We start from the raw sequence: 9,400 nt of genomic DNA on the forward strand, positions 1-9,400 counted from the left end.
AAATAAATCAAAGACAATATGGTCGTAACAGTGTAAACACATGGTAATATACATGAAAGAAACAAAAACTGGAGAGCAAGGAGTATTCCCAATACTGAGAAACGGCAGACATGTCCTGGAAATAATCACGTATTATAGTTTAAGATCTTTCTGTCTCTATCATTGTATCTTAATGTTTACAATTTTGAGATTAGATTTTTTTACATGATAATATGATCTGAACAACTCGCCCTTTCTAAGAACCAATCGTTCGACATGAAGCCCTGGCCCTGAGCCCCAGGGACCGGTGGGGGCTCACACACCCAGCGTGCCCGCGCGACTGCAGGAGTCGGGCTCGCGCACAGGTGGACGGTGACGCTGGGCTGCGTAGCACTGAGCTAGCTAGTCAACGGGCTAGTCAGCGGGCTTGTTAGCGGGTCAGTTAGCTGGTCACCTCGACTCGACGCGTGTTTCTCTTGTTTGTCGGCGCCTTTGGTCGCTGCGGCCGTTATAGTTCATCTGTAGAAGCTGCTGATATCGTTTACTCAGATTTATTCCCGGCCATGGCTCATTCGCGGTGCCTGCAGCGAAATGCGGGTTGCTAGCAGGCTAATGTTAAGCAGTTTGAAATAAGGGCGCGAGCCGTCGTGTTGACTCGTGTCCATGTTTGTGCTTCATGTCGATGTGCTTTGACTTTGCGGTTCCAGCCGCTTAGAGGCGCCATTAGCGCCACATATGAGTCAGCACAGCGAGCTGAGGTGGCACCGTGAGGCCCCGCTGCGGGCTGATGTGTAGCCGATGCAGCTGAAGTGTTTGCTGGCATGCCAGAGATGATGAGACGTCCGCGGCGGTGTTTGTGCCTCTGTCCTGTCCGCAGGAGCAGCGACGGAGAAGTGGAGCAACGTGCACACAAGCTGCGGGGTGAAGAGGCGCAGGCTCGGTAAGAATGGCGACGAGACTGATATGGGGTCAAATAGATGGGGAAAAGAGAGAAAAGGGCTCAGCAGAGCTAGAGAGACAACGCGATATATCTTCATCATATGTTTATTGTTGGAAGATGTTTCTCAACCCAAATGACTCATTTAAGGGACATGACATAAGAAAAAGCTATTTATAGATTTCTGCTCCTCTGCCGTTGCTGAAGGATGAGAACGGTCAGATGATACAGGCCGTCACACACACACACACACACACACACACACACACACACACACACACACACACACACACACACACACACACACACACACACACACTCTCTCTGATGAGGCATAGAAACTCTTTGCGTTGTGTCCATCCAGACATTTGATTAACTGCCGCTTTTCACAATTAAACTAATTTCATATTTTCTGTTGTTCAAAATTCTACAATTTAAAATGGAGCTTATCTGGTTTTGCTAATGATTCTTGACATGTTCTCCATGTTTTAATGCTGCTAACCCTCCCGTGCGTTCATTAAACACTAATATGTCATTCCCAGGTATGGGTAAGAATCTACACACCCCTCTGAAAACCCCAAACACTCTGCAGACTCACTTCCTCTCTCGCTCACAATGCACAGGTAGGTGACACAGATTCCTCTTCTGTTTGTTTGTATTATTCAGAAGAACAAAGCCTGCAAACTTGTGAATTTGATGAACATTATTGAAGAATAAACAAATTGGCTGTAGCGGCTTAAGTGGCGCTCATGTTCTCTTGATGGAACCTTCATTATTTTGTGTCTTACTGTTTGTTGTTATTATTCCAGTAGAGTGCTGTGACTCTGAGTATTGTATTGCATTATGTCGTTATTGTGCTTATCTGAAAGCATTGTCACATAATGTCAACAAAAGACAACCATATTCGAAGGGGGCTCTGGGTTAGCAATGGCTCAGGATCTGCTTGGTGGAGGTATCACTGATCAGTCGGATGCAAACCTCCCCAGGTGAACTCAGCAAAGAGAGCATTTTCTGTCCTTTGGTGACTTTGTACCATATTTCCTGCGACCCAGGCTCCAGTCCAAATCTGATGATGAGTAGGAACGATCAGGTGGATGTGCGCCCCTTCCCCCTGGCCCTCACCCCCCAGCTCCCCCCCAGAGCCCACCGGCCTCTCTGCATGTCCGTCTCCTCTGACAGCAGTGGCCGATTCAAGGCTCTGGAGACTCAGGAGTGGAAGAACAACCTCAAAGCTCAGGTTTGTTGGCCACACATGCACCTGAGACTTGAGTTCTGTGCGTGTTCACATGAAGTAAATGCATCCGTTGCGTGTGTTTCAGATGGAGCAGGCGCACAGTGCAGGAGCAGCCAGCAGCACCGGCTCTCTGGAGCGAGCGTCGCTGTTCTGCGCCTCAGCTTCTACTACAGCTTCCAGCTCGGCCCTCTCCAGTCCACTAGAGATCCTCAACAAGAGCAAATCCTCCAGCCGCTTCTCTCTCTTCTCGCCTCCTTGGAACAGCAGCTCTGAGTCCGACTCCAACCCGCCGTCGCGCTCCGGCTCCAAGAAGTTGCGTAACTACAGCCGTCGAGCGGCCACGGGGCCGGCGGGAGCGGCAGCCAGGGGCCTCGACACGCCAGAGCCCAAACCCGCCGCTGACAACGAGCACTTCCAGTACTCTGAACCCGTTATCTCCAAGGTGACAGACTACATCTACGTGGGTAACCTGAACGCGGCCTACAACGGACGCGTGCTGTGCCGCAACAACATCGACAGCATCATCGACATGAGCGGCGTGCCGGGTGAGCCGGGTCCCAGCCTGGACCTCATTCCCTGCACCTGCTCCCGCGGCGCCCGGCACAGTTGGTCGCGACTCAAGGTGGACATGGACGACGTGGCTTTGGGCGACGGCCCGGCCCTGAAGCAGCGCTGCTTCGAGGACATCAACGAGTGCATCAACGCCTCCGCCGAGAAGAGGAAGCGCGTCCTGGTTCACTGTCGAGACGGCTTCTCGCTGGCTCCGACCTGCATCATCCAGTACCTGATGGTGAAGCAGAACATGAGGCTGATCGCCGCCTACGAGCTGCTGAGGGCCAAATACCCGCTCAACATCAGAGAGGGCCACCAGAACCTGCTGGTAAGTCTGGAGAGAGCGCTGAGGCCCAGAGGCAACGTGGACCCCGAGTGCTTCAAGCAGGCCATCTCACGCAGAGTGGCCTGGACCTGACTGCTGACAGCACACACACACACACACACACACACACACACACACCTGCGTATGATCCTTCCTCACCTCAGTTCAGTGCTTGTGAAAGTAACTTGGTGAATTTGATGTATTTCCTCTGCAAACCTGTAAATGTGACCCGGCTGTGATTCCTCCTCCCCCTCACTGAAAAGGAGGCACAGTCGACTTTACACCCTACGTCTCCTCTCAGACCTTGATCCAAACCTCCCACACACTCCTCCCACCATGAGACAGTTCAGCCCAGAAATCAGGAAGCTCCCCGGCTCCCCGCTCTAAGGTTCAGTCAGGGTCAAAGTGTGCAGTGTGTGCTGTTACTGTGGTGCTGGTGTTGTTTCATCTCAGGAGATTACTGATGTCGTTCCACTGCAGGGTGGGAAATCACTCACTGGTTTAGTCTGTGGAGCTTTCACACTCGCCACTAAAATGTGTGTGTGTGTGTGTGTGTGTGTGTCCCAGACTAAGGCCTGATGCCACTGTAATGCATTTACTGCTTGTTGTTTTCAGCTTTTGTCAATTGTTTTATCTTCCTCATCCTCTTCCTCATTTCCTGCAGCACGATGACGTCACTCTGCAGTAGGATGAGGCCTCCTTGTTGTGAGTGCAGGTCAGATTGTGCTTCCAATAATAGAAATTTAAGAATAAAATGAAATCGAGTTAAAGTGTATCACGAGTCCCGGCTTCATACCAACAGGTTACATCATCGTTAAGATTCTAATGATGGGATCAATCAAGAGTTAGATCACAAAGGGAATTCATATTTTTCAATCCTCTGTTCAGGAACACAGGAAGACACACTCTTATTTTAAACTAAGACGAGATTCCAGGTCCAGACAGGCAGGGTCACCTGAGGTCGAGTCCAGACGTGTGGCAGCTCTGAGGCTGGACTGGTTCCTCTCCTGGTTCCTCTCCTGGTTCCTGGCCTGGTTCCTCTCCTGGTTCCTCTCATGGTTCCTCTCCTGGTTCCTCGCCTGGTTCCTCGCCTGGTTCCTCTCCTGGTTCCTCGCCTGGTTCCTCTCCTCTACGCTCGCCCCTCTCAGTCTAACTGTTCCAGTCGCTCTGAAATCACAAGTCACTTCCTGTAAAGCGACTTCATGCAAATTTAAGAATGTTCGCCTGATCTATTCTACTGAGGCCACACAGATCAGGAGGCTCCAGAGGGAGAACTGTGGAGGAGACCATCCAGGTCTCTGTGACAGGATATGAGAGTGTGACAGACGTGTGCAGCAGCTCTCCCCCTGCTGTCACTCAGAGGTTTGCTCAGGAGCAGGAGTCGTACCGGTGAGTCGCTCGCTCTTTGTCTGAACCGTCGCCTCAAACCAACGGGACTTCATCTGCTTCTGCTGCAAGAGTGAACTCTGCACCCCTGTGACCTTTAACCTCTTTGTGTGGAAATTGTCCTCTGTGAGGAAGACTGTAGTGCCATTTTCAGCCAGCATTTGTTCAGATCTCCGTGGCGACGCTGTGGCGGTGACTCTGTTCATGCTGTTTCGCTGATCTTCATCATTCGGGGTTTAAGCTGCAGGACAGGGTTTAGTGTTCCTGTCAGCCAGGTCACCGCTCTCTGCTCTCTGTGGTTCTGTGTCTATGATCACTTGGTATCAACTGAAACTGTGCAGGAAATAACCAGGAGGAGGAGTCACAATGTGTTTCCCCCCAAACATCCAAATAAGGGGGGAAACCCTGAAATGTAATAAAGTGCTCCCAACGAAGGCTTCCTGTTATTGAATCTGTGTGAGTGAGTGAGAGATTACAGACAGCTGAACCCTGACCCTGCTGCCTAGAGACTGAAGCCAGCGCCGCTGAAGTTCCTGGAATGAGGATATACTTAGAAGAAGATAAATGTGGAGTCACCTGTCGAGCACCGGAGCCACAAACAAGACCAGCACAAGTGAAAACACTGCAAAGACCTGCAGCGGTGGACAATGGAACCAGGAAGCAACAAACCCCCCAATGATGATGACAAACCAAACTCCAGCTTAAATTCTAAAAACAACCTGACAGGAGAAGCTCCAAAGCGTCAGGGGATCCAGATCATCAAACCTCCAACCAGCAGGAGGAGGAGGGAGTGGAGACACACAAGCACGTCGTCTCTCCCCAAGATCACACACTGCTCTCCTGGGTTCCCCCTCCAGCTCAGATTATAGCCACCGTTGTTATTTGAGGCCAATGTAAAGTAAATCATCACAAAGTTAGATACTGTGTCCACTAGGGGTCAGCGTGAGGGCAAAGACACAAAGGTCCCTCAGGAGCGCCAGAACACAGCAAGGAACATTTTGTCCCAATGCAAAAACACTGGAGGTTTAGTTCCATAAGGAGTCCATTGGTTTCCTGGTCACACTCTGTGTTTCTGTGGCTTCTTCTCCTCTGACCTCCTTATGATTCACATGATGTCCTCCCTTATATGGTTAATCCTCTCCTGTTACCCTCCATGAGGTTTGATCCTGTATGTGGACTTCCACGTCAAAGGGAGACGTGTCCTCATGCTGCGGGACACGTCACGCCAAGTTTGACCTTAAATGTGATCTTTCTCTTCCAGTTTTGTCACTAACTTTGTCTGAAGCGAGCACAGCCTCGTCCACAGGCTGTTACATTTCATCAGCTAGAGTCCTAACTGGGCCGACGTTGGAGGCCCGGGTGGAGGTATGAACCGGGTGTTTCTCTGGGGGAGCATGAAGCCTCTCAGCACACACACACCCCCCCCCCCCCCCCAGCAGCGTCTTAATGGCTCCATTAGTGCGTCTTAAATGTCCTAGGTGACGTCGGCGCTGCGTTTGTGTCTTCTGCTCGTCCACCTGCTGCCTTCTGAACTTTCATCACGGGCAGAAAATGACTCGCAGCTGTTTAGTGCACGAGAGATTTTCACTTTACACAAGGCCAGGAAGTTCACTGTTAGCACGCCAAGGAACACACACATACTAAAGCATCGATACCACCAAGTCAACGCCCTGCAGACTGATGGACCTCAAGTGTTATAAAGAGAAGCAGAAATATTAAACTGTCACAGGAACGAAAGAAGGAAAGGGGAAATAAGACTGAAAGGGAGAAGAAGAAAACAGAACAAGGAGAGAAGGAAGCAGGGAAAGTAAAGGGGAGAAGGGAAGGGACACGAGGAAGGAAGAAATATGAGACAAAAGAGTACAATAGAGGAGAGAAGGAAGCAAGGAAAGAAGAAGCAGATGAGGAGACGTGAAGGAAGGGAAGAAAAAGGCAAGAAAGATGGGAAGAAAAAGCAATGGGCGAGAAAGACGGGATGATGAGTGACAGAAAGGAGAAATGGGGAAAGAAAAGAGATCCATCTGAGAGGAGAGAAGGGAAGGAAAGCAACCAGGCAAGGAAAGGAAGAAACAAAGGAAGGAAGGGTGTGTGTGTGCGTGTCTGTTTTTGTGTGTGTGTGTGTTCATGTGTGTGTCTGTGTGTGTGGTCTGCTCTGATTGGTGGCTCAGAGTCAGACTCCCTCACAGAGGAAGAAGCTTCGGGATAAAACGAGAGACAAACTTCATCCGTTGGTTTCCGTCCGTTTCTCTGCAGCAGAAGGTGAGAAAATCCATTTGTTTCATGATTCAGGCATCCGAGTCTGAGCTCTTCATCTTCATCTTCTTCATGACAAACTCTTCATCTGCATCAGTTTGCTCTTTTTTGTCAGTTTACTTATAGAAACATGTCAACAAGGAGCGAAGAACAAACTTCTCCTCCCTTTTCTCTCTGTAATTGGAGCTTTTGGGAGTTTTGTTAGTTAATGTTTCTACTTAAAAATCACTTTTTTACTGTATTATTTTTTCATGGCGTTCTAGAGGAAGTAGAAAGTGTTTTAAGGTTAGTGTATTTGTGTGAAATGTGTATTTGGTTCTTTATATTTGGAGTTAGCTTGGTGCTCATAATGTTGATCTGCTGTCAGAGACAAACTAATGTCTCACTCACATCAGGGAGGTGAAGGTTGGGCCAGCAGAGGAGTGAAGTTACACTGGGAGTGCAGTAGACTTACTTTACTTCAACTTTTACTTTGCTACCTTTCAGAGGGAAATGTTGTAGTTATTCAGTGATTATTCAGTTGTGGGGATGGAAAGACATGTTGAGTTACTTTGCAGAAGATGTGAAGTTAACATGAGAAATGACTCCAAACGTTAGAATGCTAACTGAGAGGATTTGTATTTATTCCCCATCACTTCCATTATTCATTCCAAACTCTCTTGTCTGTCTGTCTGTCTGTCTGTCCTTCTGTCCGTCCATCAGGTGGTTTCTTTTCTTTTTCTTTTTCTTTTCTGCAGTGTGTGAAGCTGAACAAACATCAAGATGTCGGAGTGAGTAACAAAAAGTTTCCCAGTGACTTCATGGCTTTACTTTAAGAAATCACAGTAAACTGGCCCCGCCCCTTCCTACCCTGAACACTTTGTATAATGCTGCAAACAAATGCGCGCGCACACACACACACACACACACACAGGCTTTGTGTGTGTGTCAGCTTTTGCTTATGAACTTATTTCTGTTTTTTTAACAATTCCTTCAGGAAAAAGATGTCATCCAGTCGCAAGCACCATCTGAAGGTAAAGCATTGAGTTCTCACACACACTCTTAGTTTTTATTTGCAAATCAGAACAAAGTCGGTGATAAAGGAAATAAACTCCATACCAGAGTGAAAAATAAACTCAAGCCCTCAGCCGGCCTGGGCTATAGTTACTGTCCCTACACAGAGGAAGTCCCTCCCGGGTATTATATGAGATGCTGACTGCCAGAGTGAGTCAGTAGAACAAGGCTGATGAGAACACAGAGTCAAAGTCATGTTTTTGTGCTCAGAATCCATAAATGTAAAGAAATGACAACGCAAAGTTTCACAGTAACAATCCGCAAACAGTAGAACACAAACACACGTACACACACACACACACACACACACATACACACGCACGCACACACACACACACAAAAAAACTGAAAGAATGATCTTTAATATCTGATGTTGTCTGGATGCTCTTACAGAGTTTGATGCTCTCCATTGCCAAAAGTATCCTGGAGGAGGAGGACAAGGAGCGAGAGGAGGAGAGGAGCAGGTACATGGCTGAGAGCTGTCCTCCTCTGTCGCTGCCACGAAGCATGCAGGAGCTGCAGGTGACTGACCCTCACAGCATTCACACACACACACACACACACACGCACACCTGGGCGGGCACGCACACACACACACACACACACACAGAGCAGACACCAGACATCAGGTGGCTTGTTGTGTGTGTGTGTGTGCAGGAGCTGTGCAGGGAAATCCACCACCAGATCGATACCAGAGACGAGGAACGATACGACCTGGAGATGAAGGTCAACAAGTCCAACAAGGAGGTGAGAGAGAGAGAGAGAGAGAGAGAATCTTTCTGGTGACTCGTGCCTGTCGTGACTCCACTCTCTTGTCTTCCTCTCGGTCTTCCTGCTCCACATGGATCAGATTGACGACTTGAAGATCAAAGTTCAGGACTTGATGGGAAAGTTCAAGAAGCCCGTCCTTAAGAAAGTGCGTATGTCTGCTGACGCCATGCTGAAGGCTCTGCTGGGCTCCAAACACACCGTCAACATGGACCTGAGGGCCAACCTGAAGCAGGTCAAGAAGGAGGTGAAAGAGGAGGTGAGGAGCTTCATCCAATCGTCTCTCTATCTCTTTGCTCACTCTCAGAATATTGGGGGATTTTTCGATCGATTCCAGCTGCATTTATTCTGCCTCAGTGATTTCTTGTCACTTTGTGCAGTTTCCATTTCTGCCGCCAGAGGGCACCAACACTTCACCTTCCTGCTAAAGCTTCACAATAAGCCTGTTTATAGTTGAACTTTTAATTTCACTTGACTTTTTGTTGAATTTGTCTTTGATTAAATTTGCAAAAACTCATTTAATGTGATCCATACTGATCTAAAGTCAGCCAAATATAATATAATATGATATAAAATGATTTGTGTTTGTCACTGGAGCTCAGAAGCCAAAGCTCAGCATGTGCCCTTTGCTCTTTCAGGACAAAGAGCTGCGCGACGTCGGTGACTGGCGTAAGAACATCGAAGACAAATCTGGCATGGACGGGAGGAAGAAGATGTTTGAGGCCGAGGCTTAAACCACACACACGCACACACACACAGACACTTGAGCTCTCAGTTGTTAACACATGTAATCTGCTTTTTAATGAACAAATCATCCTGATAACAAATTCATTTTAGGAGCCAACATGTAAGATGCAAAAACGCTGAAATAAAGAAGTCCAACCTGCTGAATGAGCTCATCGCTCTTGTGTGA

At 48.4% G+C, this 9,400-nt stretch overlaps 2 protein-coding genes across 4 annotated transcripts; both read left to right on the plus strand.

Moving 5' to 3' along the window:
- Positions 1–329: 329 nt before the first annotated feature.
- LOC142990833 (uncharacterized) lies at positions 330–3,797 on the plus strand. Of its 2 annotated transcripts, XM_076140720.1 has the most exons (5): positions 330–919; positions 1,459–1,539; positions 1,969–2,153; positions 2,236–3,030; positions 3,692–3,797. In XM_076140720.1, the coding sequence occupies exons 2-5, from the start codon at positions 1,461–1,463 to the stop codon at positions 3,713–3,715; spliced, it is 1,083 nt and encodes a 360-aa protein (XP_075996835.1). In that variant the 5' UTR covers positions 330–919; positions 1,459–1,460; the 3' UTR covers positions 3,716–3,797. The 2 variants fall into 2 exon arrangements, with proteins under 2 accessions (XP_075996835.1, XP_075996834.1); XM_076140719.1 differs by having other exon boundaries at positions 2,236–3,797.
- A 2,173-nt stretch (positions 3,798–5,970) lies between these two features.
- LOC142989643 (troponin I, fast skeletal muscle-like) lies at positions 5,971–9,378 on the plus strand. Of its 2 annotated transcripts, none has more exons than XM_076139270.1 (7): positions 5,971–6,672; positions 7,404–7,436; positions 7,643–7,679; positions 8,113–8,241; positions 8,377–8,466; positions 8,570–8,746; positions 9,126–9,378. In XM_076139270.1, exons 2-7 carry the CDS (start codon positions 7,429–7,431, stop codon positions 9,219–9,221), a joined length of 537 nt encoding a protein of 178 aa, XP_075995385.1. In that variant the 5' UTR covers positions 5,971–6,672; positions 7,404–7,428; the 3' UTR covers positions 9,222–9,378. The 2 variants fall into 2 exon arrangements, with proteins under 2 accessions (XP_075995385.1, XP_075995375.1); XM_076139260.1 differs by having other exon boundaries at positions 5,978–6,672; positions 7,369–7,436.
- The last annotated feature ends 22 nt before the right edge of the window (positions 9,379–9,400 follow it).

This window comes from Genypterus blacodes, unplaced genomic scaffold, assembly GCF_046128005.1.
Source record: "Genypterus blacodes isolate CSIRO-AG114 ecotype Tasmania unplaced genomic scaffold, CSIRO-AGI_Gbla_v1 ptg000015l_1, whole genome shotgun sequence".
In the NCBI taxonomy this organism is placed as follows: Eukaryota; Metazoa; Chordata; class Actinopteri; order Ophidiiformes; family Ophidiidae; genus Genypterus; species Genypterus blacodes.